General features: G+C 54.5%; 1 protein-coding gene across 7 annotated transcripts in view; it reads left to right on the plus strand.

The window, feature by feature from the left end:
- The window catches only part of PIK3C2B (phosphatidylinositol-4-phosphate 3-kinase catalytic subunit type 2 beta), a 62,426-nt gene that overhangs the window by 20,592 nt on the left and 14,785 nt on the right, over positions 1-27,049 (plus strand). For 4 of the 7 annotated variants that reach the window (XR_011498186.1, XM_070497440.1, XM_070497439.1 and 1 more), the window contains 22 exons: positions 1,744-1,983; positions 3,404-3,504; positions 4,084-4,238; positions 4,566-4,686; positions 7,585-7,696; positions 7,845-7,924; positions 8,301-8,364; positions 9,804-9,950; positions 10,578-10,611; positions 11,493-11,688; positions 12,751-12,873; positions 16,324-16,491; positions 17,062-17,173; positions 18,329-18,471; positions 19,718-19,906; positions 20,934-21,027; positions 21,183-21,277; positions 21,721-21,901; positions 22,663-22,770; positions 23,402-23,494; positions 24,323-24,452; positions 25,304-25,440. Coding sequence is in view for 6 of the 7 variants with exons in the window: in XM_070497440.1 (XP_070353541.1) it covers positions 1,744-1,983; positions 3,404-3,504; positions 4,084-4,238; positions 4,566-4,686; positions 7,585-7,696; positions 7,845-7,924; positions 8,301-8,364; positions 9,804-9,950; positions 10,578-10,611; positions 11,493-11,688; positions 12,751-12,873; positions 16,324-16,491; positions 17,062-17,173; positions 18,329-18,471; positions 19,718-19,906; positions 20,934-21,027; positions 21,183-21,277; positions 21,721-21,901; positions 22,663-22,770; positions 23,402-23,494; positions 24,323-24,452; positions 25,304-25,440 (2,823 nt within the window). In the remaining variant the exon portion in view is untranslated. The remainder of the gene's footprint in view (positions 1-1,743; positions 1,984-3,403; positions 3,505-4,083; positions 4,239-4,565; positions 4,687-7,584; positions 7,697-7,844; positions 7,925-8,300; positions 8,365-9,803; positions 9,951-10,577; positions 10,612-11,492; positions 11,689-12,750; positions 12,874-16,323; positions 16,492-17,061; positions 17,174-18,328; positions 18,472-19,717; positions 19,907-20,933; positions 21,028-21,182; positions 21,278-21,720; positions 21,902-22,662; positions 22,771-23,401; positions 23,495-24,322; positions 24,453-25,303; positions 25,441-27,049) is intronic. The other 3 variants (XM_070497444.1, XM_070497443.1, XM_014829724.3) reach the window with 2 other exon arrangements.

The following is a 27,049-nucleotide window of genomic DNA, read 5'->3' on the forward strand; positions in this document are numbered from 1 at the left end:
GTGTCGTTAGGAAACAGAATAGCCCCTCATTCTTCTTTGCTCCTCCCCTCTGGTTCTGTCGTCAGGTCCCTGGGCCCTGGTGGGGAGAGGAAGAGGGGCAGCAGTGGAGACGTGGCTCCTTCTCAGGGCTGGGTTTGTGTATCTTGGCCAATACAGCCCTGCTGGGGGCCGGCATTTTGCAACCTCAGTTGCTAGGGTATGCCCACTTCATGACGTAAGGACTGAACTGGGGTGGGAGTTCCTTGATTCTATGGCCAGATGGCCTTGTGGACTAGAGCAAGTGGCTTCTGCTTTCTGACTTTCTGCTCTGCCAAAAATGCTGCGTGGTAATGAGGCTCAGTCATAATATTAGCCATTGTTTAATGCCCACTGAATACCCGAGTTTGGTCCAGACCCCTCAACCGCCCTGCCCGAAAGTCTAAGGCGCACCACCGCCCGATCTTTCCTGTCCTGAAGCTTGCTTCTTCTCTCTCTCTTTTCTCTTTCTCTGTCTCTTCCCCCCGTCTCCCTCTCCCTCTGTCTCTCTCAGTCTCTCTCTGCCTGTCTCTCTGTCTCTGTCCTGCTCTGTCTCTCTGTCTGTCGGTCTGTCTCTCTCTTCCCCCTGTCTCTCTCTGTCTCCCTTTTTGTCTCTCTCTCTTTTTAACATAAAATTTACCGTCTTAACCAATTTTAAGTGTACCGTTCAGTGACGTGAAGTACATACACCTTGTTGTGCAGCCGTCACCACCAGCCGTCTCTTTGCACAGTGAAAATACGTAGAAAGAATGTGCAGTATGATAATAGTGATTTTCCTTTTATCAGTTCATAGGATGAAATAGCAAAGTATCTCCATAGAAGCACAGGGTGGGCGTTCTAGGGCAACTTCGATCCTTTTTCTGTTTTAAAAAAGTGTCAGCAGGGGCCAGCCCCGTGGCCAAGTGGTTAAGTTCGTGTGCTCCGCTGCGGTGGCCCAGGGTTTTGCCAGTTCAGATCCTGGGCGCGGACATGGCACCCCTCATCAGGCCATGCTGAGGTGGCACCCCACATGCCACAGCTAGAAGGACCCACAATTAAAAATACACAACTGTGTACCGGGGGGCTTTGGGGAGAAAAAGGAAAAATAAAATCTTAAAAAAGAAAAATAAAAAGTGTAAGCAGCGTCTCCATGGGTGGGACCTGAAGGCCACTTTGTGTCACCCTTGGGCCCTGGAGACCTTGGCCCCAGAGGAGTCGAGAGGTACCCCGTGGCTGCTGACTGCTGCAGGCACAGCATTCCACCTCGGTCCATCTCTGTTTCCTCCTTACCCATTGTCTAAGGGATCCTGGGGCTTTCCCACCTTAAGTCCCAGCAATTGGGATCCTTCACAACTCTGGAAAAGCCACGTGGTCCTTCCTTCCTGTGCTGCTGCTAAGAGAATCCCCCGGAGCAGAATTAGCTCCTGGGATAAGTCACAGCATTAGAGCTCTGGGCTTTTTAAAGGCCCTGCTCTGAGAGGTGGAGCTGCTCCCGCTATTTATAGGGACGGGGAGATTCCTGTTCCCTGCTCCGAGTTCCCTGCGTAGGGCTGGGCCTGCCTGGTAGGTGGCCACCTCTGCCGCTCCTTCTCTCTGCTTTCCCCGCTCCCTGGCCCTTGCCCATCCTCTGTGTGTCAGCAGAGTTCTGAGAGGGAGCTCGCTCCAGTCTCCTTGAAGAAGCTACGGCAAAGCAGAAAGCTCCTGCCAGTTCTTAGGGGGGAAATGCGTCCTTGGTCTTCCCCACCTCAGCTCGGTGCAGGGGCTCATCCCGCCAGCAGGGGGTACCCCTCAGGCCCTCGGCCTGTACCGCCGCCCCGCCTTCGCCGGGCTTCCAGCCGGAGGGACCCTCCTTATCCCAGGCCTGTGGAGCCAGCCCTGGACACGGTTGGCTCCAGATGTCAGCCTTGTACCCCTGCTGTCAGCCTCTGCCCAGCAGACTCCCCCAGCCAGCATCGGGCGATGCCACCAGGGCCTGCCAGCAGGGCGAACGTAAGTGGCTTTTGTCTTCTTCTAGAGCTAGTGAGTGGTACTGAAAGGGCATGAAGATGGCCTTCAGTAGCCACTCTGTTCTCTCCCCTCCTTGCCTTCCCTCCTCTCTGTCTCTGTCTCTGTCGCGTTCTCTCTGAGCCTCACTTTTGTGGGTTAATTGCTGACAGTGGTACTATTGTTTTGACTGGGACACAGGCATGAACTTGGCAGAGTTAGGACCTCACATGCCAGCTGCTCCCACTGCTGCCCTTCCCTCTGTGCACCTCGTCCATGCTCACCCAGGAGAACAAGGCTTATGAGGGAGGCTCGCTCAGAGGAAACACTCTGGAGCTGCCATCTGCCCCGAGGGATGGGGAGGACGTGAGCACAGCCAGGGGGAGGATGAAAGATGAGGTGTTGTCGTGCACACAGACTGGAGCTCGGGCTCCCCGGAAGCAGCTGCTGGTACTGGCTGCCTTTACCGGATGCAGCTAGCACTCCATCTGAGCTGCAGCCTCATTCCCTGGGGGTGGCCTCCCCTGGCGGCTCTGGGAAGCTTGTCAGGCAGAAACCCGTCATGCACTGGCTCCCCCCACTTCCTCCTCCCTAGGTTGGGCTACGGGCCTTGTGTGAGGGCTTCTGTAGAACTCCTCATGGGTGACGGAAAGCAGCTCTGTGATGGGAGACTGTCAGGTCTTGTCTGAGAGAATCCCCACCACCACACCCTTTCTCTTGGACAGGAAGTGGGGCCCAGGTGGGATCTCTGGCATCCCAGCTGTTCCGAACCGGAAGACTCGGGAGCTGAGGGGAACTAAGCCTTGCACAGGTTCTCTCCTGCCCAGAAAGCTGCTTTGACACCTTCTTCCTCAAATAGCTTCCACTGAGAAGGCACATGTGTCTGAGTCATTGCCTCCATCGAGGGCTCTCAGTCACTCTGCTTTGGGTCCCCGGGGCTTGCTGTGGATGTTAAGGCTTTTGCCTGGGGCCCAGCTTCCCTGGGGATGGTTTGGGCAGCCCACTTGCCCTGGTGTCACTGCGGGGGCAGGGAAAATAGCTGCCTGCCCAGCTCCATGCCAGGCCTCTGGGAGCATCCCCCAGGGAGCCGGCCCAGCGGCCAAGCACTGCTGTGCAATGCCCAGCATGCTGGATTGAGCTTATTAGGTGCCGTTGCCCCTCGGAAGGAGGTTTGGCCATACTCTTGTCCATCCCATCCAAACTAGCCACGGTTTCAAGTCCTCCTTTTCAACTTGGCTGTTGGTCTCCTAGGACAGCAGATAAATATATTCCTGGATTTCCCATATTTTCTTGTGCCCCTTTCACTGAATGTTGAATGCCTAGAAAGTCTTTCCACCTAGAGTTAAGAGTTTAGATCTGGGAGCAGCTTGTGAGAAGGGGATGCCACGAGGGAAGAGGCACTGAGTCAGCTGCTCTTCTCTTAAAGGTGGGCTCCCGGCCCCATGCCGTCGCCAATGGCCATGAATTGTTTGAGGTCTCAGAGGAGAGAGATGAGGAAGTTGCTGCGTTTTGCCACATGCTGGATATGTAAGAGTTAAAGAGTGATGAGGGGTTGGGAGGGTTGTGGGGGCTGGGAAGGAGGGCCACCCCTTCCAGAACTTTGTCTGAGAAGGAAGAAGAGCCATATTTAATAAATCTGAATTCATAGCTGTGGGATGCTTCCTACAACAGGTGTTTGCTGGCTTTTTGAAATCTTAGAAGTTTCACATTTTCGACAAAATTTATGAAACCTCTGTCTAACAAATTATCCCAGTCGCTTCAGGCTCAGTTGCCCTCAGTAGCAAATGCACCCTGGATGGAGACGAGAGTGTTATCTGGAGCTAAAAGAGAAAGGAAGTGGATTCAGACACATTTCCCGTTGAAATTAGCCTGGATGGCCTGGCCCTTTTAGAACGATCTCTACTGTCCAGCTTGGCTAGGGAAATATTTTGCAGCTGGAGCAAATGTGTCAAGACACAGTTTCCCCGAGCTGCCTCCCCAGGGCCCCATCCTGGCCTGCAGACCCGGAGGGCCAGGCTGAGTGGGGACAGAGGGGCCCTGGGGCCTCTTGTCATTGCTCTTTTCTGAAGGCACAGCGAGGGCCCTTCTCCCTCTCTTCCTGCACAGCCTCCGATCTGGCTCTGATGTCCAAGACTACTCCCTCACTGGATATGTCTGGAGTGCCGTCACTCCGAGCCCGGAGCATCTTGGGGATGAGGTCAACCTGAAGGTGACTGTGTTGTGTGACAGCCTGCGGGAGCCGCTCACTTTTACCTGCAACTGTAAGTCAGTGGGTGGTGACCATCCCTGGAGGTGGGGTGGGGATGACTGTGTTTTGGATTGTAGCCTCCTTTGGCTTTAACTCCCACCCCACCTCATGGCCCAGATGACGGGCAGTAGGGAAACCCCTTTGGGGGACTGGCTCTGGGGCCAGCTTTTTAGGTCCACAGTCACTTTCCTCAACCCCAAAACTGTGTGTGTGCCTGCCTTATCTGGTTGGTGATGGGGCTGGAGGATGCTTAGCCAGGAGTGGGGGATTGGGGTGGGCACGCTGAGCCCCGCCTGCCCCAGCGCCCCCCATTATTGCTTCCCCTGCCCACTCCTTACAGGCTCCTCCACTGTCGACTTGCTCATCTACCAGACCCTGTGCTACACCCATGATGAGCTGAGGGATGTGGACATGGGTGACTTTGTCCTGAAGCCCTGTGGGCTGGAGGAGTTCCTGCAGAAGTGAGTGAACTGGTGGAGACAAGCAGGATAGGAGGCAGCGCCTGCCTTTTGGATAGTAGGATTGTGAGGGGACTTCATAGGGGCGGTGCTGGGATCCAGGCTGGAGCTGGCAGTCCCACCCCAATCCCACAGTCAGGACTCCTGCTTTCTGGGCACACTTGCAGCCACGTCGCACTTTCCCCAGGAGCTCCCTCTTCCAGCGGGGTTGGCCAGCTTCCTGAGCCAAATCTGCTGTGGAAAGAGCTTGGAGCTGGGATTAGGCAAAGAAAAGGTCCTGTCTGCTTGCAGACTTCTGCATGTGGATAGATGTGTGTATGGGGGTGGGGGGCCTGTGGGGTTGTTTCTCCTGCCCTAGATTATGTGTGATGTCTTTATGGCCAGGGGCAGGAGGAACTGGGCAGAAGTACCCTTGTGAACCTGGGGGAGAAATCATCGTTGCTCTCTCCTCCCCCTTCCCTTGCCGACAAGCCTTTCCCTGCTGGCATGAGCGCTGGTTACCCTGCCGTCCATCCAGTGCCTTCTGCAGCAGGCAGCCTCCCTGGACATCTGATGTGGACTGGCCACAGCTGTCCCCTTCCACTGCCCTGGGGCCCTGGAGTGCTCGTCAGAGGGGGTTGCACCCCCCAGGGGTGCCGCTGGGTGCAGACTGTGGGATCAGCCAGAGAGCAGCAGATAGGGAAATAAAGGGATCTGCTTCCTCTCCAAGCTTCCAGTTGCTTATGCCTGCTACCCCTGGCCACCTGGAGAAAGCAGGCCTTGGAGAGGGGAAGCAGAGGCCTGCCTCTTGGTTCCAGGAGTGCTGGGGCATTCCACCACGTGCTGTTTCTCTTACATCCAGGTCCAGGTGCAAGGATGGTTGACCTACGGCTCAAGCCGTTCTTGGCTAGTTTTCTTTAACCTTTGCATCATAGGTGCTTCCTGACCTTTGCGCCCTCAACTGGGAAGCTGAGGGAAAGGGGAGGGGCAGGGCCCTGCGTGGCACAACTCCAGGAGTATGCTCAGACATGTTCTGTGTCTCGCTTTCCCCTGGAGAAATAAGAACGGGTCCTAGATTCAGGATCTCGCTGCAGGGAGCGCCCTGGGCAGCCTGCCACTCTTATAAGGGAGCAGGGCATAGTGGACCACACCAATGTGGCTGATTTGGGTTGTGGCTTGTGACCTACTAGTTGTGAAACCCTAACCCTCAGTTTCTTCTGTAAAATGTAGTGAGGATTAAATGTGAGAATGACCCGATGAGCAATCAATAAATATTAGTAGGGTAGGACAAGTCCAAAGAGAGGAATGTGTTGGATCTGGCTTAGATGGATACTGCCATTTCCCTCGCAGCTACCCTAAGTCCTGGGTCCCAAGTCCAGAGGTGGTAGACAAGCTGTCAGGTCCCGACTTCCTGCCCAGACCAGGCAGGGTGGACAGGATTGGTGGTCCTGTGGCGTGCCTCTCCCACTCTTCCTTTCACACACATAGGCAGCCTTCCACAGAGGTCAGGCAAGTCCCCAGGGACCTGTGTCCATGACTCAGTCTAGGAGCCCCCTGCCCTGCTCCCACCGAGGGTCTTCTCATCCCACCCACCAACAGAAAAGCCTGGCCCCCTGAGCACAAGGCTGCTGCCTTGGGGTGAGGGTGGAAAGGACCTTTTGGGGCTTCCAGAAAGCTGCCAGCTCCCAAGCCCTGCGGTTTCCTCCCCTTGCCCAGCAGGAGGGGCTGAAGCTGCGGGGGCGTGGTGGGTCCAGGATGTAGGCTGCTCTCAGATAAGGACCTTGAGACAGTCCCAGGGGAGGGTTGGGTTCCTGCCACTCCCCCCACCACTCTTCCTTCCTCTCAGGCACTCCCACTGGGCCCACCCCACAGTCCAGCCTCTCCACCCCCAGGATTGGGCTGCAGCTTAGTCTTAGTAGGTTGGGGCCTAGATCAGAGGCTTGGCGCCTCAGGGTGTGGAGAACCCCCTTAGTCCTAGGTGCACCCAGACTGGCCTTGGGCCCGGGCACCTCTGTTGGCTTCTGCACATAGCCCTTCCCTTCCCTCATTGCCTCTCCTCTCCCCTCCACTTCTGGCCTGGAGTCCCAGCTCTGCTGAGGAGGAAGCCCCTTCCTGGCTTCTCTTGCCAGCTGCTGGGACCCAGCCCAGGCTTGCAGCGCCAGCCTGGAAGAGGGACTTGCTCTGCCCTTCTCCTGGGTTTTCTTTCTGACTAAGGTGTGATTTGGGAGGGAGGAAAAGGCTGGATCACAGAGGGACTCCCTAGGCCTCTTTCTCCAAAACTAGGGAGGGGTCTCACATGTTGGCACTTGAGCAGTGGGAATGGGATGCAGGTGGCTGTTGGTTAGGAGTCCATGGAGGGTTTATGTGGTCATCCACAGGGAGGGGAGAAGCAGATCTGGGATGGGCTTGGGAACAACAGACCTGGAATCTTGGAGCCTTGAGGCTTCGCTTGGCCTTAGCACCCAGTTGGTAATAGTGAGGGTGGGAGACAGAGGATCCCGGTGGGAGAGTGTCACTCCTGAGCCCCGTGCCCAAGCTTGAGCACAGGCTGACTTCCGGCATGTGCCATACACCACAGCGAAGAGAACGGGCTTTAAACACCACCCCTGAGAAGTCCCTCTGTTCCCCATGCCCTCCAGAAATTCCCTCCTCTGGAGTGAACCAGTGATAATGACACAGGTAATAAGTGCCTAGGAAAGTCGACGTTTGCACAGACCAAGGGTGAAGTATATTAGGTGGCTTTTCTTTAGACAGACCTCCACTGTGACATTTTCCAGGAGTTAAGGCAGGGGGCTCAGCACAGGTACCCCTGTATCACTTCCCCCTACCCTCTTCTCCTGTCACTCTGCCCAAGCTCAGATATGCAGCCCCTTCCCACTGAGTCCCCAGGATGCTAATGCTGTTGTCCCCCTACCCCACCAGCAAGCATGCCCTGGGCAGCCATGAGTACATTCAATACTGCCGCAAGTTTGACATCGACATTCGGCTACAGCTGATGGAGCAGAAAGCTGTACGCAGTGACCTGGCCCGCACGGTTCGTGCAGGGGGAGTCGATGGCTGCACAGGGTTGGGGAGGTGGAGTGGACAGAGGGTGATGTGCAATACAGGAGGTGGGATAGGGTAGGAGTGCTGGGCTGAGAGAAAGGTACCACCTCTCTCTGAATAGGGTACTTCTTACACAGGTGAATGATGACCAGAGCCCCTCCACCTTGAACTACCTCATCCATCTGCAAGAGAGGCCAGTCAAACAGACCATCAGCAGGTGAGAGTGGGTGCCATCTTGTATGTGGGCCAAGCAGGAACTGTGTGGGGACCCCACAGATACCCTTGCTCGCCTTTCTGCCAGGGCCCCAGGATTCTTGCAGGTGCCAGGGCTTGGGGCCCAAGTCTTATGGGGAAGATCCTCACTCGAGGGCATGTTATATTTCTTCCCTCTAGGACTTTGCCATCATTCTCCAAGTGAGAGGTGGTAAAGTGGAAAGGACTTGCCCTCCATGGGACATATGGGAAGAGGGGGAGTCCCTTTAAACCAGAGCCTGGTTCCTGAGCTGTGGAGAGGGAGGGAGAGAATGGGTGTCCCAGTACACTGGGTCTGTCCTGACCTCTCCTATGACTCTTCCCTGTCCCCAACTCCCCAGGCAGGCCCTGAGTCTTCTGTTCGACACTTACCACAATGAGGTGGATGCCTTCCTGCTGACTGATGTGAGTACAAATCCTTGGGCTGGCCCAGCCACCTTGAGTTCCTCCCGCCTCCCCCCGTCCTCCTGGGATCAGCCAGCCCTACAGGGACCTGGAGTAAAGACACTGAAAATCTATCAGCAGAGCACTTCTTTTCATTCCCCTAGCTCATGGGCGAACCAAGACTGCCGGCTCTTGGACAGCTGGCAGGTGTGGAGAGAGGGGCTCTGCTCCTTTGGAGAAGTAGGGCAGGAACTGTGGCCCGATCCGTCTTTCTGGAGTAGGGCGTCTCCAAAGCTAAGGGACGTAGAGTTGTCGCCCCAGCTGCTGGCCTTGGAGGTGCATTGGAGTTTGCCCCCTGTGAGCAAGGCCCGGGAACCGCTGACTGGAGAGGTTCTGATGTGCTGGAGTCACAGGTGGAAAACCATTGGGAGGTGAGAGTCGCAAATGTGGGGAGGGGCCAAGATTCCCCCCACTTGGACTCACATGGAGCTTAAAGCCTCAAAATCTTTGCCCGAAATATCCTGAAGCTAATGAAGCTCAGACAGTGAACTTTAGCTCACAGTGAAATAATCCCTGTCTCATTGATCTGGTTAATAGTGGTCTGGACTCCTCCCTGTTGGGGAGCTCTGCATTATATCTCGTTCAACCCCTACCACTGACCAAATCCCTTCTCTAGTGGCCTCTGCTCCAACACGTACAGTGACAAGGGGAAGTTCTCTGAACACCTTTTCTGTGCTAATCTGGTCCTGTGTTAGTGGCTGCTGTGGGTAGAAAAGCATGAGAATTGTCTTAGCCTCAGGGAGCTTGTGTTCCTGCTAGAAAAATGGCGTCATAAAGCTATTAGTAGGCAGAACAGGGTGGTACATGAGTTAATCAAGCACTCTTGGAGAGGGAGAGAGAGGGCACTGGCTGGGACGGCTGTGGGAAGGAGGCTGGATTTTAGCTGGTCCCTGATTGAATTTACAGAGGTAATCAGGGCAGGGCAGGTGGAGGAATTCCAAATGGGAAGACTGCAGGGGCCAGTGTGCAGAGGGCAGCCGATGGTGCAGCATGCCTGGAACTGAGATGAGACTCATCTGGAAACTGGGTGGAAGGAGGAGAAGTAAGCCTGGAGGGCAAGTGGAGCCCAGGGTGGTCTCTGGCCTCCTTGTTGTTCCCTGTGGATTGATTTTCTTGAAACTGCACGTCTCTGGGGAGACCTGTATGTGTTTGTGTAGTGTGAGTAGGCTGGCTGAGAAGGGAGGCTGAGAGTAGGGGCAGGTGAGGGAGATGGCTGAAAGAATTGTGGGGCCACTTAATCACTAGGAGCAATTGTTCGCTGATACTAGATGTTGAAAATCAAGCATGGGTTCCACTAGTTACTCCTGGGGATCATGAGCCCTGCTCCCCCAAACCGGTTCCTTCAACACTGTGAGCGCTGGAGGTCCAGAGCGCTAGCCTTACTCTGCTGCCTCCCACAGGGGGACTTCCCGCTGAAGGCTGACAGGGTGGTCCAGTCTGTCAAGGCCATCTGCAACGCCCTGGCCGCGGTGGAAACTCCTGAGATCACCAGTGCTCTCAACCAGCTGCCCCCCTGCCCCTCCCGCATGCAGCCCAAGATTCAGAAGGTAATGGGCTCAGGGATGAACCTGGGCAAGGGGACCCGAGGAGTTACCTGTGATGAGGTGTCCACCCCCTAAAGGGCTCTTCTCTCTACCTCCATCTTGTGTGTGTGAACAGTTCAACCACAGGAGTTCTTGGGAATGGATGCCAAGTGTGTCCCCTCTTCCTGAGGGTGAGGGTGGGCTGGGGTCTGCCCCCTGGGGCTGATTGCTGGGAGCCCAGTTCCAGCAAGGCTTTATTCACAGTCCCTGAGCCATTGGGCAGTTTGCATGTCCAGCAGGGAGCAAAACCAAAATCTCCCTCAAGCCAGGGACTCCGTGACTCCACAGTGGGGGGCCGTGTGCTGAGCAGACAGGGCCAGCACAGTGGGCTCTGTGATCTGAAGTGGAGAGGCCTGAGGGTTGGGGTGTCTCATTTGGGTGGACATGGTGATTTTGCCCTTGGTCTGCCTCACACTGTCTACCACATGGATTTGGTACAAACCATTCCTCTATCCTCCCTGGGGCATCTCTGCTCCTCAAGTTTCAGCCCCTTCTGGTCCAGATGAGCACAGCTGTGAAAAGCCCTTCTTCCAGCTGTGATGGAAAAGGCCATGGCCCTGATGCTCCCCTCTCTCCCCTTCCCCCCCACAGGATCCCACAGTCTTGGCTGTGAGGGAAAACCGAGGTAAGGGAACTGCTCTCCATCTTTTTCCAGTAGGGGCAGCTGAAAACTGGTCTCTTCCCAGATTCCTTTTTCTCCCAGGCCCCCTTGATTTATGGGTCCACGTCTGCCTCTGTGTGTGTGTTTTCCTATAGGAGGCATGGACACAGCTGGAGAGCACATTTCTTCCCACAAAATGTTTTCTCAATTCTTTACTGGTTATTCCTGTGGTGTCCCTGGGAGATGGTGATGAGGTGGTAGAAGTGGTGGGGTGGGGGGTGAGACAAAGTGAGCCCTGGGTTCCAGATGGGAAAACTCTCACTTGGAGAGGCTATGATTATTCTCCAGATGGCTCATAACCCCTGCGTTTCCAATTTAGGATGGGCCTGAGGAGAAGCTGATAAAGAATTTTTTACTAGGATTCCCCCTTGAGTCTTTTCAAGCAGAACTTTGTCCTACACAGCCCGTATCTCTGGCATTCTCGGTCATTGAGTCCCAATCTTTTGGATTTCATGGACCAACAAAATGTCCCAAAAAGTATTATTTTGAGGACCAACATAGAAATTGTCAGCTTTTATTTTGCCAAGCAGTGACTTTTTTAAAGTGACTATTATTATTTCCACTATTTCCCCAAAGAAAGGACATTTAACACTAAATAGGTATCAATACATAAAAATAAGGACAATGTTTAAGCTTTAAAATCTACCATTTTATGAGAAGCTCATGGCATGCGCCTGCTTTTTTCTCATCCCACCACCATTGGATGAGCTTTGCCCCAGCTATGAGAAACCTACTGGTATTTGGGGCCTGCTGTCCTAGGGTGTCCCATCCTAGTCAGTGCCATAGCAACAAGATGGAGCTTGTGAGGTCTCACAACTTTTCCTTCTGACCCCCGCATTTCACAGAGAAGGTCGTGGAAGCCCTCACAGCTGCCATCTTGGACCTGGTGGAGCTGTACTGCAACGCGTTCAACGCAGACTTCCAGACAGCAGTGCACGGGAGCCGCAAGCATGACCTGGTCCAGGAGGCCTGCCATTTCTCTGGGCCCCTGGCCTTCACTGTCTATGCCACCCACCGCATCCCCATCACCTGGGCTACCAGGTCAGTCCACTGCTGAATGGCCTCCAGGGAGCGAGCTGCATTAGACTCAGATGGGCTCTTCCAGCTGCATGACCCGGCTGTCTTAAGTTTAGGCTCTGTGGCATTGTAGTGCACTGGGGCTGAGGGGGTGAGCCATGTGCTCGAGGGGGCCGTGGGCTGAGACACCCCAGAGGAGAGAGAAGGTCCTCTAGGAGAGGAGAGGAGGCAGCAGCAGCGGTCAGTCCTGTCCTTCCCTCTCAGTGCTGGCTGCAACGGCATCCCTGCCCCCTCCCATCCAAGGCTAGCTGAGGGAGACAGGGCGACAGATGGCCTCTTCCCAGATCGAGTGCATGCCCCACGGCCAATGACTGCGCCCTGCTGCAGACACACAGTGGGAGGGGCGGGGAGGTGGGAGATGACCCTTTGTCTGGAGTCCTTAGGCCTGCAGGGGTGGGTGGAGGGGCACGTTCATTTTGTAATCCTTGGCTCCTCTGCAGGGTCCCCTGGCATCCAAGGCCCGGGGAGTAGGCATGCGGCTCTGCGCCGCCCCCCCTCCCCCCGCCCCTTCCGGAACCCCTCCCTTCACTCTTTGTTCCTCAGTTAATGTATTCCTCTGGGCGACTGGCGGAGAACAAAGGAGGCAGCCTGGGAAACCAGGGCCTTCTCTGACCTCTTCTGTCAGGCACCTGTCGCGAGCCACAGGGACTCCCATGTGTTGGCATTCATGTCGGCATATGTCGTTCCTCCCCAACCCTTCTCACCTGCTCATGCGCTTGCGCATCCGGCACCCGATGGGCTGGAGCTGACTGAGGAGGCGGCTCCGTGGCTGGTTCCTGATGAGGAAGGAAGAAAAAAGTGTGGAGCTAGCCTGGAACCTGAAGCTGGGCAGAGGGATCCAGATTGAGTTGCTTCTCCCGGAGCACACTTCCGCAAATCCAACCTGGCTGTCTTGTCCAGTGACCCCTAGTTACAGTGCCCAGAGACCAGAGGAGTTTTCCAGGGGAAACGGAGCATGGCATAGGTTGGGTGACTGGGATGGGGTTTGGGAGCTGATTGTCCTGACCTGCCTCCTTTCTCTTGTAGCTATGAAGATTTCTACCTCTCCTGCTCCCTCAGCCACGGCGGCAAGGAGCTGTGCAGCCCCCTGCAGACCCGAAGGGCTCACTTCTCCAAGTACCTCTTCCACCTCATCATCTGGGACCAGCAGTAAGCCCTCCCACAGGCTCCCTGCCCAGCCACTGCACATCCATCCCTACTGGGACTAGGGCTGCCTGCGGAGATTAAACCAGGCTCCTGTCACTAACCCTAACCAAACAAGTCAATCAGCCTCTCGAGTCTCTGCTTCCCTAACTCTTAAATGGAAACAAGTATAATTTCTACCTCTCAACTTATGAGACTCCAATGAGAAGTGTCCATAAAGGCCATTCGTAAACCGCGAAGGGCTACACAAGTGTTGGTTGTTGATTACTAGTTTTAATAATCATTCATCATTTTGATCTTGTCTCCCCTCAAAGGTTTAACTAGTCTGAGGGACTCTCATCCTCTCCCTTCCTCCCACGGTTTCCATAGAATAGGGACAGGGAGCTGTGCTTTCTCTCATACAGATGGAGAAGGGAAGGGTGTCCAGAGGGAGGACAGTGGGCTTGGAGCCACGGGAACCGGGCTCCCTTTCTAGCTCTGTCTCTAGTCCTCGGGTCTCTTTGGCCTCTCTGTACCTCGGTTTCTCAAACTGTAATGTGGGGACATTTTTTTTTTTAACTCAGAGGCAGTTGTGGCATTGAAATGAAATAGGTTATAAATATAAACATGTAACCACAAGCACAAGATGGTATTAATCACGGTTTATTAACAGTAACCTGCTGTCAGGAAGGTAAGCATCAGCCAAGCAAGGCAGGAAGGAAATGGAGGCGAGCATGCTTCAGAGGGTGGCACTGCAGGTGTTGCCTGCCTGGGCCTTTCTGGGCTGTGCACTGCCCTCCCTCCAGACAGTCAGAAAGCCCCGTGTTTGCTGCCCCCAGCTTCGCTTCCCCAGAAGTGACGACATCTGAGTCCTTATTTACAGAGCAAAACTGCAACTTCAGTGTTTGGAGTGCAGATGGATAAGAGTGCAGAGGGCCCTTGGGGAGGCTAAGGATGCTGAAATAGGTAGACAGAGTCCCGAGATGCTCTGAGTCTGGAGATGCTCGCTTTACAGGTAGACAACTGGGAAGGCAGACCCTTTCTCCTGTCTTCACACCTGCATAATTCTTAGAAGAGTAAAGGTGTAGATAAAGTCCTTTAGTCATACAGCTTCCAGGGCAAGAGAACCGCCTTGGAGGCAGGATGGCTGCCTTCAGTGACTCTGGAGTTGCACCAACCCTTGGGTGCCTCTGGCCTCAGTCCCTGCCGCTGCCAAGGGAGGGGTGTTATGCAGTGCTCCGGCCCGGACAGCCCCACCAGAGTGGCCTAGACCCTTTTCCCATGGAGTATCGGAGGTAAAGAAGCAGCCTGGCCTTTGGGTCTCATTCCGCTCCCTGTCTGAGATCTCTGCCCCCAGTCCCAGAGGGCTGGATCCCTGCCTAGCACCTTGTGGAGCAAGCCCTGCCTATCCAGATGCTCCATGGGAGACCTCTTCGCACTTTCATGGTCAAGACCAAGGTCTTTGGGAGAAGGCGCTGCAGTGTAGGGCTCAGAGCACAGGCTCCGGGTTCAGTCATCCTCCCTCCTTACTGTAGATGCAGCCGTGGACAGGTCATTCAGCCAGAAGTGGACATGGTCCTAGGGCCTACCCTACAGGATTGTTTGAGAGCAGGTGGGACATTGCAAGTGAAGAACTTGGCACAATACCGAGCACATCATCAATGCTTTCTTCTTAGCTGGGGGAGCCCTCTGGGTTCTGGTTTCTCTGTTCCAAGTGACTTAAACAGTAACTGATAGATGGAGATATCTGTGCACAAAAATACTGACCATGTAGCCCAGTGCCAGTGTCGTAGCCACAGTGCCGCATAACAGAGAGTGCCTGGACAAGGGGCACACATATCACACAGGTGGAGCTCTGTCCCCTTTGCACTGATGAGGAAACTGAGGCACAGAGATGTGAGTAGTTGCCCACGGTTGTGAGTGGCAGAGCCAGGACTGGAACCTGCACATCCTAGGAGTCCTTCCTGGAAGAGGCAGTCCCCGTGATGTGCTGTTGAGGAATGGGTTGCAGAAGGAAGCAGAGGGGTTTCTCAGACAGGGAGGAGGTTCAGGGCTGCAGCCACTATTCCGGTTATCCTGAATGACCCTGGCTGAAGGTCTGTGGGGAGGTTTTGGAATGCCAGAGATACTCGAGAACTGAGGAGAAGGGGGCGTTGGCTAGGTCTAGGGGTTAGGGTTTCAGTTAGAAAGTTTCCTTACACCCCGTTTTCTCCAGATGTGAAGTTAGCTGCCTCCTGGGTAAAAAAAAAAGGGAGGGCTCAGGACCCGCTGTCTCCTCTGCTCTGGGGTCAGCTGGTTCTCACTGCACCAGTGCTGGGGTCAGTTACCCTCTCAAAATAGGCCCAGCAGCCGTGCGCTGCCACCCCTAGCCAAGCGCTGGCCAGCATATCTGCTGGCAGCTGGAGGGGCCCTAATTATAGCTGTGGGCCCCCAAGGGTAGGGGCAGCTGGGACAGAGCTGGGCTCTGCCAGTCTCTGGCAGGAGGGAGTGCCTCATCTAGGTGGCGATTTCCCTGGAGGAGTGAGGGGCAGCAGTGGAGGGAGACTGCTGCCCTTGGTGGCCGCCCTGCCTCTGTGGCCTCTGGCATAGAAGCTGCTGGCCTTGTGCCGGCCAGGAGGGTGTGACAGTGTGGATTTTGGCCCAGGGACAGCTTCCCAGAAAGGTAATGTGGGTCCTCCCTCTCTTTCCACAGCTGCCCTCCCCTCTCTGCCTCACCGAACCCCAGCTCCTTGTCCTGAGCTTGGAGGGAGTGGCGGGCATGGCTCAGGCAGAGGGAACACCTGGGCTGGGCAGTGGCAAGGCTTACTCTCTGCGCTTTTGGCCCTACCAGGCTACTTTCTCACCCCCTCCCCTGGGGACTTTGGGAAGCCCCTTCTCTTTATCCCTTTGGCTTTGAAAATGTTTTAGGGTGGGAACCAACTGTCTTGTGGCCCGGAGGTTAGTTCGAGAAGGGGCCGGGAGAGGAGAGACAGGCAGGAGGCCCGTGAGGGGTGTGCATGAGGGCCAAGAACTCGCTGCTGCTGCTTCCTGGTTCCTATCAGCGGCATGAAGTGGGGGAAGGGTGGGGATACTTCCATGGAAAAGGAGTGTCAAAAGGAGCAGCTTCCTGGTGGACCCCTGCAGGAATGCTAAAACGAGGGAGGCACATGGCTTACAGTGGGGCCTGTGGTCCCCCGAACGCTGAGACGGCTCTGGCAGTGAGTTCTGTCTGGGCGCCGTGCGTAGCCTCAGAATCAGAGCGTTTGCCTCGCTCTGCTGAGAGGCTGCGAAGATACCATCCTCTGTTTCTGGGAGCATCCAGTGGAGTTTTGCCTCCAGTTTGGGACATGTCCTCGTTCTGCAGGAAGGCTTCCCCAGGGAACACATCCGATATCCTAGAGGAGGACGAGTTCTCAGCCTCCGGTTAACTTCCTGGGCTGCCTGTCCCTTGAAGCCACAAGGGCAGCACTGTCTGATTTGGTTTCCTGTCCTCCCTAGGATCTGCTTCCCCGTGCAGGTGAACCGGCTGCCTCGGGAGACCCTGCTGTGTGCCACTCTCTATGCTCTGCCCATCCCCCCAGCTGGCGGCTCCTCGGAGGCCAATAAGCAGCGGCGGGTGCCTGAAGCCCTGGGCTGGGTCACTACCCCACTCTTCAACTTCAGGCAGTATGTGGCCCCCGGCAGCAGCTGCTTGGCCTTGGAAGGGAAGGAGGGGGATAGAGAGAGGGTCCTGGCTGCCGTACTGGCCAATGCCCCTTGGAAGGGTTGGCCATGTGAGGCTCATCAACAGGGTCCAGAGGGTCCCAGCCCTGGTGGAGAGGACCAGGGCACAGCACGAGAGACCAGGACAATTGATGTAACCAAGGGTTACTGGGCGGGACTGGTGGCACAGCACGGTTGGGCAGGGGCATGGAAGTGCAATGTTTGGGTAACGTGTTATTTGCTCTTGTCACTGGAGGGACTTTAGAGGTCACCTAGTCCAGCTCTCTACCTCATGAAGGCATCCCTGCCACCATGCCATCCAGACCAGGGTGTGGTTAGCTCAGAAAGGCTTCCTGGATGGGGTGGGCTTTTCTAAGACTTGGAAGAAGGAACAGGCCATGTCTAAGGGAAGAAAGAGAGAGAGGAGCTGGGTGGCGGCTTCAAGAAGAAGGCAGGTTTTTGAATCAAGAAGCCAGAAGAGAACCATCTCAGCCACTGGGTTTTTTGGCTCAGCCCACCCTCCATCCTCCTTAGAGTCCTGACCTGTGGCCGAAAGCTTCTGGGCTTATGGCCAGCAACACAGGAAAATCCCAGTGCCCGTTGGAGTGCACCTAATTTCCACCAGCCGGATAGCGTCATTCTGCAGGTGAGACCCTAGCCCAGTCCCTCCCTCCTGCCCACCCATCAGGACCACTCCAGATCAGCTCCAAGTCTCCCCTGCGGTTTGGGCTGGAATTTTGTGCATGGGATGATGACGTGACTGAGGCCACGGGGTGAATATGGTTAGACCCGGAGTGGGAGTGCGAGTTCTGTGGAATCTACGTCCCATCTGCCGGAGGTGAACTTTGATTTCTAGGAGCCTGAAGGCAGGGTCTGAGACCCTCCCTATCCAAGGCTCAGCTCCTCGGAGTCCCTTATATTGAACCCTCATATTACTAAGTCTGATCCAATCTGAGCCGTGCCCTCGGTGTGTGTGGGGGACCTTCCCTCAGCCAGTCACTCCATGCTCTAGTGGGCTGGACCCATTCTCTGGGGGCAGGAGGAGGAACTGGTCAGGCCCAAGGTCTAGTTTCTGGCTCCCCTTTCTTGTGGTCACGAGTTGCTTTGATATGGAATATGGAATGTCAAAGTGGGTATGGAATGAAATGGAATGATAATAGAATGAAAGCTCTGAAAAGCAGATGTTTCTATGTGTCTTATTTACTACTCTCTGCCCAGGCCTAGAATGATGCTTGGTGCATAATAGGGTTCAATGAACATTTGCTGAATGAGGGAACATAGAACTCCTTTCGAGTCCTGGCTCACTCAGCTCTGATATCCATTTTAGGAGGATGACCATCTGGCAGCATAGAACAAGGGGACTGAATATCGCGGGCTTTAGAGTCCATAGGGCCCTCCCTGGCATGTGATCCCACGTCCCATCAGGCAGCAGTGCCCTACAGGACCACACTGGAGGCTCCCAGTGGCTCCGCCTGGCAACGCTTCTGTTCAGAGTCCTGGCCTGCGGCTGGCCCCTCACCTGGATGCATCTTAGCCCAATTTCTCTCTTTCCCATTTTTCTCTCTTGCTCTTTGTTTCCTTCTCATTTTTTGCTGGAAGTTACAGCTGGAGGGGACTTTAGAGATCACTGAGTCCCCATCTGGGGACTTATTTACAGACAAAGAACCCAGGGAAGGGAGGAAAAGAGGGAAGGAGAAGGGCAGGAATGCTGGTGTGTGACAGAAGCTGGAGACCCAGGTTGGTGGCAGCCCCCACTCACCTGCCTGTTCTCTCTCCACCATTCTCTCATGCCGTCCCCCAGATTGACTTCCCCACCTCTGCCTTCGACATCAAGTTCACCAGCCCCCCTGGAGACAAGTTCAGCCCCCGCTATGAGTTTGGCAGCCTCCGGGAGGAAGACCAACGCGTGCTTAAAAACATCATGCAGAAGGAGTCCTTGTACTGGTGAGGCCCGGGCATTGCCCAAGTGTGGCTCAGCCCACTAGGTCTGCCACATTTTGTCTGACCCTCTGTCTCCTGCCAGCTAGGCCCCTGGCCTCCTGCTTTGGGAGTAGAGGTAGGATGGATGGGGTGGGCATTGCCACCTAAGCAGGAGGTAGTGGAGAGAGGGCTCTGCTGAGGATAGCCCCAGCCCTTTTTTCATGAGCCGACATTAGGCAAAGTGGAGAGGTGGGGGTCAGGATCAGATCTGGGAATGCCTGTCCCCTCACTAGGGACTTGGCCCAGACCCGGCTTGGCAGGAGGACCAGAGCTTTGCCCGACACCCCAGATAAGCTGTCTACTACTCACTGTCCAGTGGGGCAGCTGGCTGCCATCCTCACTACCCTGCTCCCACCTCCTGCCCCTTCCACACCCATAGCCTTAGGATTTCTCTGGTCCTGTCACTTTTCAAAAAGCATCAGGTGTCAAGGCCAGCTGGCAGCTCCCAGGAGTTAGCGAGTCCAGCTGACCTCATCCTTGAGGCTGCTCCTCTCACCAGGATTGGAGAAGAGTAGGTGAGCTGCAGGAGCTGGTGGGACCTGGGCTCCTCCTCTGCCTGCTCTCTCTGGGTGCCTCTCTGGCTCCTGCGTGGCCCTGCACAAGTGGTAGCTGGGGAAATGAGAGACAGGCTCATCTGTCCCCCATGTCCCACCCAAGGCGGCCAGATCAGCTGAGTGCCTGCAGAGCTGCCGTTAGACTCCTGATCGCAGGCCAGGCCCAATTAGCTGCTGGTCCTTTAAAATCTCCAGCTGGCCCCCGGAAGCCCCAGGAGGCCTCTCAGCTGCCCAGACCCTGACCTGTGGGGACCACCGCCCTCTGGTGGCCCTTCTTGGGAGTGGTGCCCTCAGGGCGTCCTCAGGAGGGGTAGCATGTGTTGCCCTTGGCCCTTGCATTCTTCCTTGGCCTGAGATGTCCCTGAGTCAGGATGCAAGATGAAGTTTGGGCCCTGGTGTCCACACTCAGCTTCACACGTTGCAGTCATTAGGGATCTTTTAAGGACGCGGATGCCTGGCGTCCCCAGACTTGCTGTCTTGCTTGGTGTTGGGTGTGGCCTGGGCAAGGGGATTTTACACAGCTCCTCGGGGGATTGTACTGCGCAGCAAAATCTGGGAAACCACTGAACTGGAGAGAAGGTGGCATTCTCCTGGAGAGTAAGCACGCTGTTCTCTGGCTGACTACTTTCTCGCCTCCTCCTCCACCCCTACCCCAGGCTCACTGATGCTGACAAGAAGCGCCTGTGGGAGAAGCGATATTATTGCCACTCGGAGGTGAGCTCGCTCCCCTTGGTGCTCGCCAGCGCCCCCAGCTGGGAGTGGGCGTGCCTGCCCGACACCTATGCTCTCCTGAAGCAGTGGACCCACATGAACCACCAGGATGCCCTGGGGCTCCTGCATGCCACGTGAGTTGTTACCCCACCTGTCCTGACCACATGTCCTTCCAGAAGCTGGGCCAGCATGCCCCTTCCTGGCCTGAGTCGGCCCTGGGGACCATGGTAAAGTGGGCCTGAAAGCTGGGGCTTTTCCCTCTTTTATTTTTTCTTTTCCTCATTTTCCCTCAACGTTATATAATGAACATTTTCAAACATACAACAAAATGAAACTTTTGCAGTGAACATCCATCTGCCCACCACCTGGACTCTGACCATTCCATTTGCTATATTGCTTTGTCACATGTGCATCCATCTATCCATCCAGCTTATTTTTTATGCATTTTGAAGTAAATTGCAGACATCATAACTCCCTCCTAAATAGTTCACCTGCATATCATTAACTAGAGCTCATTAGTTTACGTAGAAGGGAATGCCAACCTGCCTTGTAGTGTGCTGCGTCCTGACAGATTCACACACCTGTGTGACCTGGACCTTATCCTCTGGTTCTGCGCTGACAGTCCTCTTTTCCCTCTTTCCTCTGAAGGGCTCTCTGGGGACACGGGCTCCCAGTATAGACCCTGGGCCACCTTTCCTGAATGGCACCCAGGATCCCTGGCCTCTTTCTCACCACTCTCAGTAATTAAAATGGACCCAATCCACACGTCTTGCCTTCAGGACTTTTTGAGGCAACAGTTTTGCTAATCTCTGCTAAACTCGTGCTGCCAAGGGTACCGGCTGATGTAAAATTCCCTGATTCTCTCACTTGCCTGGCAAGCTTTGCATTACAGGATGGTACCAAGACACAATAATGCTGTAACCCTACGAGGGCTCTTTGGTGATGGGAATTTCTGGCGCGAGGCTGACTCGGACCGTGGGCCAGGGCCATTCTCAAGGGTTGCTGTCTGGTTGCTTAGGATTCTTCTAGTGGCTTTGGCAGATTCTGGGAGTCATTGCCTTTCCTCCATCCGTGCCTCTGAAGCCCAGGGGTGGCGTGCTTGCTCACTGCTACACTCAGAGCCCATGGCTGGGTCGTCAGGTCCTGGGCTCTGTCTTGCAGCTTCCCAGACCAGGAGGTGCGTCGCATGGCTGTGCAGTGGATTGGCTCGCTCTCGGACGCCGAGCTGCTCGACTACTTGCCCCAGCTCGTGCAGGTGGGTGGACTGGCCTTCCCTCCAGTTCTCATAGTCCCACCACAAGCCCCAGGTCAGTCTGCGGTCTGCCCTTGGAACCCAGGGTCCCAGGGGCTCGTAGTGGGTGTGGTTTACAGGCAGTGGGTAAAGCCTCCTGTTGGCTCCATCCCAAACAGGCCCTGAAGTATGAGTGCTACCTGGACAGCCCCCTCGTGCGCTTCCTCCTGAAACGCGCCGTCTCTGACTTGAGAGTGACTCACTACTTCTTCTGGTAAAACTGCGCGTGCAGCAAGGCGAGGGCTTCTCTTGGGAGTGTTCTGCTCTGCTGCAAGCGAGGAGGAGTGAGCTGCTGGGGCTCCAGCATGTGATGATTTCCACAAGGCCTTGGGTGGCTCCTCTTCCTCGGGGGTCTCCGTCCACCCCTGCGTGGCACAGTGAGGATCATCCCTGGTACTTCCCTCCCACACACAGCAGAAATATCAAGGAGACCAGACACAGAGGAGCTTCACGCTCTCCTTAAGGGCACAGTAGGACCAGCTGGAATATGATGAACACCTCTGTATAAGCTATGCGTACAGAGTCTATTTTCCCTCCCATGTTTGGGGTGGATTTTCCAGGGAGCTGAAGCTGGGTCTGACTCCCCCCACCCCCAACATACACACCCTTGTCTGTGATCCTCTGAGCTCCTGACTCCCCACTCCCTCTGCCTTGCAGGTTGCTGAAGGATGGCCTCAAGGACTCTCAGTTCAGCATCCGCTACCAGTATCTGCTGGCAGCCTTGTTGTGCTGCTGTGGCAAGGGGCTGAGAGAGGAGTTTAACCGCCAGTGCTGGCTCGTCAGCACCCTGGCCAAGCTGGCCCAGCAGGTCCGGGAGGCCACCCCGTCTGTACGGCAGGTGAGTGGAGTGAGGCCGCCTCTACCCATTTCTGGTCCTGGCTTCTGCAGCTAGTCATTAACTTCATAGGCATCCTGACCAGCATGATGGCACTTGACCATCCCTGGTTTAAGGGCTGGAAGGAGATGACTCTGTCAGTAACCTGCAAGGTGATAGTCTGCCAGCTCGATACAGCCCATGGATGTGTTTTGTTTGACCGGCAAAGCATTAAAATTTTTATTTAACTATTTGTCTTAAAGGCTAAGCACAGTTGTGTAAGTTGTTCACTGCACTAGAGCACCAGCGAGAAGGGGCATGTACAGGCTGAAATCCAGTCATACTTTGTTCACTTGCTCTGAGCCACGTCTCGAGGCTGCTGCCAGCCAGAGGGGGCACCTTTATCTGTTTGCACAAAGGGGCTATATCAGGCCAGCAGTGTTCCTGGTTGCTAACATTTAAAAACTGGGAGATTTTAATGTCCAGATTGTTGACCTTTCTTGGCAAGAGCCTGAACAGCCTCTCCCCCGGAGACGCAGCCACCCTCCTTGCTCGCCATTGCCTGCTGCGCGCTGTTCTGCCGTCCACCCAGCCTCTCGGGTTTAGGCTCGCTGCCTAGGTGCCGTCCCAGGCTCACATCTGGCTGGGTATTGTACTTCCTGGGCTCCTGGAGGCTGTCCACACTTCCCAAGGGGCTGTTTTCCTGCTGGGTGCCCCCCTCTAGGGGGCTGGTTCTGCGAGGTTGGCCTGTGTCTCACCGCGCTCTCCGTCTGCCCTCCTGTCAGGGCATCCTCCGCTCGGGCCTGGAGGAGGTGAGGCAGTTCTTCACCCTCAACGGCTCCTGCCGCCTTCCGCTCAGCCCCAGTCTGCTGGTCAAGGGCATCGTGCCCAGGGTGAGTGACTGGTGGCGTTGGGGCTCTCGGAGTGGGGAGGGCTCGGTGGAGGCAAGGTCCTCACTGACCTGGCTCTGAGAGACAGGAGGGAGAAAGGCATGGCTGGGCCTCTTCCCAGCCCTGACGTGTATGGCTGTGGAGGGTGGAGGAACTGGGTTGGGGGCTGGCTAGGTGCCTCTCCCCATGCTGTTGGGATGCAATCCGGAGCGGTGGTGGTGATCGCAGCTCTCAGCTGCCATCTGCTGTGCACGCCCGTGCCCGCACTGGTCTGAGTGCTTTATGCTGGCTATCACGTTCATCCCCACAACTCTGATGAAGTTGGTATTGTGAGCCCGTTTACAGAGGAGTCACCTGAGGGACTGGTGACTTGTCAGAAGTCACACAGCTAGTGAGCTGTGTGGAGAATAATTCGAAGGGATGGGAGACCAGGTGCCAGAGCTGAGGTTGCCAACAGCAGAGTGGGATGACAGCAGTGGGGAGGGAAGGAAGGAAGGAATGTGGGCTCCTGAGAAATCTGGAAGAAACAGCGAGCAGCTGGACTGGCAGCAGCTTGAGCGAAGGTTGAGAGGCCACGTTCCTTCCTGGGTGTGGGCCAGCCTGACCCTCGTTGCTACCCTCTCTACTGTGGCAGGACTGTTCCTACTTCAACTCCAATGCTGTCCCCCTCAAGCTCTCCTTCCAGAATGTGGATCCGCTGGGTGAGAACATCCGTGTCATCTTCAAGGTGAGGACACTTCACTCAAGCCTGGTGGGACAAAGGTGGCAGAGAGAAGGGGAGGAGGGAGCCTGAGTGTGGCAGAAGCAGTTCTCTTCCCACTGTTCCACGATGCCAGTTTACAATGTGAAAGACATCAGGTGAACCAGGAAACAGACTAACTCTGCATGGCCCCAGAGCGCTACGAGCAGAGTGTAGGAGGTGTAGAGAGGCAACTGACAGCTCAATACATGGAAGCGCTTTCTAGGGGGCAGACCTGCCCAACAATGACATGGATAAGATGGTGATCTGCTTCTCCCTGGGGATGTTCAAGCAGAAGCTGAATGACTACACGGCAGCCATGTTGAAGAGGAAATTAAGATATCAGGTGTAGGTTGGACTTACGAACCCTGAGATCCTTTCTAGCTGATACATCCGTGATCCTGAGAAGTAAATGATAGTCTCAGAGTATATAATCTTTTGGGGGAGAGGAAATGCACATATGTGACTTAGTAACTGATAATATACGTTTGCTGTGTGTACATTGCAAACCCAAGGTATAAATGCTCAAGTTTAAAAAAACGTTGATGGGCAGAAGGCCTGCATGAAGAGTAGGAACTTGAATTCAATTCACATGGAGCTGTGGGGTTGAGGGATGAGCTGGAACCCCACATGAACAAATGTGGGTACTGGCCCACCTCTGTTTGTTTGACCTGGTGTGAGCTGAGTAAGTGGCCAGAGGTGTGAGGTGGGGGAACTGGGTCATCACCTGTCGCTGTAGTTTGGGGCAGGGTTGCCCTCCTGGGAGATGTGGGAGCCGGGGGAGATGGGTCCTGGTCACTGTCTTCTTCCCTGCAGTGCGGGGATGACCTTCGCCAGGACATGCTAACCCTGCAGATGATTCGCATCATGAGCAAGATCTGGGTCCAGGAGGGGCTGGACATGCGCATGGTCATCTTCCGCTGCTTCTCCACTGGCCGGGGGAGAGGTCAGTTGGGCGTGGGTGGGGCTGCGCATAGGCGGCTGGTGTGGAGGGCACCCTTGCTCACTGCCTCTGCCCATTCCCCAACGTGAGCTGTGTACTTCTCCAGAAAAACAAAACGGGCAAGAGCATTTCATTAGAAGCTGTAGCACAGCATTAAAAAAAAGAAGGCAGGAGAGAGACTTATAAAATAAAACAGACTTGGAGACATAACAACCAACATACTTTGTAGACTTTGGATCCCGATTCAAACAAACCAATTGTAAAAAGATATGTTTTGAGACAAATGGGGGAAATTTAAATATAGACTAGGTTAGATTGGATCAGATTAGAGAATGACTTAATTTTTTGGATATGATAATGGCAGGGTGGTTGCGTCCTTGTTAGTTGTCCTTGAAATATTCAGAGTGAAGTGACAAGTCTGGGATTTCCTTTCAAACACTCCAGCCAGCAGGGAGAAGCAGGATTGGTGAGTGAAATAGATGAAACAAGATTAGCAAAATGTTGATAATTTTTGAAACTGGGTGATGGTTATGTGTGAATTCGTGACCATTCGCATTCATGAATCTGTGTTCTCTTTATTCTTATACGTATTGGAAAATTCCCATAGTCGAAGTTAAAAATGAAAAAGGAGTAGCGCCTGTGAACAGGGAAGACCAAGGACCCCCTCATATTGTGGAATCTGAGGCCTGAGCAGTGGCCTTCCTTTCTACCGTTGTCCTTTCCGCTTGTTATCGGACTTTGTGCAAATGTCCTAGAGCTGAATTTAGACGGAAGCATCCAGCAAAGCTCTCATAGTCCTCCCCCGACAGTGCCCTCTCTCTGCTGTGGAGTGACCCCAGTGCCTCCTCTCCCAGGGATGGTGGAGATGATCCCCAATGCTGAGACCCTGCGCAAGATCCAGGTGGAGCACGGGGTGACCGGCTCGTTCAAGGACCGGCCCCTGGCTGACTGGCTGCAGAAACACAACCCTGGGGAGGAGGAGTATGAGAAGGTAGGATGGGGGGCGAGGTCGGGCCTGACGCTGCAATTGCTGCATTACCATGAGACCTGCCTGTGCACAGCGAGGACAGCTCAGCTGTGTCGGGAGGAATAAACCACCCTCGGTTGACGATGCCTCCCAACATCTAGGGCTGGCTCAAATGAGTGTTGTAAGCCGACTGGGAAAATTCCTTGGGAGCAGCTCCGGGAGCTTCACTGAGTTCCCCTGGCAGATGGAGTTTTGGAGGAGGGGGACCAACTTTTGAGAACCTGTGTGGTGTCCCTCCTAATCGTGGGTCCTGTCCAGTTCCTCCTGTGCCCTTAGAGGGCTTCCGTGGTTCTTTGAAGAACAAGGGTTGGTTGGAAGAGTCTTTAGAGATCGTTTTAATTCAACCCTTCTTTTCGTAGATGTGAATTAGGAGTCACTCAGTTGTTCCTAGTTATGGAGCTGGTTTATGGAGATGCTGTAACTGGAAGCCAGGATCCAGGTTAGATATGAGCTGGAGATGCAGGAAAGGGGCCTGACCTGGTGCTCAGGTGAAGCTTTAGTGGGTGGTAGGGCCTTGGTGGCCTGCTGTGGTCCATAGACTAGTCTTCTGGGATAATAAAGTTTAGGGGAGAGAACAATTCACAGTATTCAAACTCATAAGAGACTGAGTATATGCCAGAGTGCTTATTTATGTAATTTAACTTCCAGGGCGTCCAAATACTAATTTATATTGATCAATGCATTTTATCCCCAAGGGAAACCTACGTGGACAGCTAAATTATAATCAGAATGTTGTTTAGTGAACATCTAATGAGATGATCTTAAACGGCCTTAAATGTTTGTGTCCCCAGGGTATAATTCCTGGCCTGCTGTGCTCTCTTTGCATTCTCCTTGTGCCAGCTCATCATCCCTTATTACTTTAACTACCACCCATTTGCTGCTGCCTTCCAAAGACATTCTTCTAACCCGCTTCCGTCCCTCTAGCTTCGTACTCTGCGGCCACCTGCTTGCTGGCCATCTCTTGTGTTGCAGCCATACCTCAAACTCGGTTTAGTGGTGCATCACTCAGCAGTGGACACTTTCTGAGAAATGCGTCGTCATGTGATTTCGTTGTTGTGTGACTATCACAGAGTGCACTTATACAAACCTACATGGTGTAGTTGACTACACACCTAGGCTACGTGGTACTAATTTTACGGGGCCACCGTCGTATATGCTGTCTGTTGTTGACTGAAACGTCATTACGCAATGCCTGACTCTATAGGCAAAACCAAGCTTTCTGTCTCTCCTCCTCCTCTTCAGACCCGCTTTTTGTGAGTTTCCTATCAGTAAGTGGTTTGACTCTGTGCAGTCACTCAAGACAGAGCCATGAGTCTTCACACTTCCTCCTGCCTCCCCTCTCCTGTGCCCAGCCTTGTTGATTCTTCTTCCCAAATATCTCTCAGATCTGCCCTCTTCTTTCCATTTCTTTACGCTATTTGCTGTCTGTCCCCTGAACCACGGGAATGTTTCTCCTCTCTTTGCCAACCTCTTCTTGATTCAAAGTTTTTTAATGAAGTGCGAATCACTCACGTCACTCCTTTGCTCTGAGTTCTTCAAAGGCTCCCTGTGTCCTAAAAGATAAGTCCAACAT

The sequence above is a fragment of the Equus asinus genome, chromosome 25 (assembly GCF_041296235.1).
Source record: "Equus asinus isolate D_3611 breed Donkey chromosome 25, EquAss-T2T_v2, whole genome shotgun sequence".
NCBI lineage: Eukaryota > Metazoa > Chordata > Mammalia > Perissodactyla > Equidae > Equus > Equus asinus.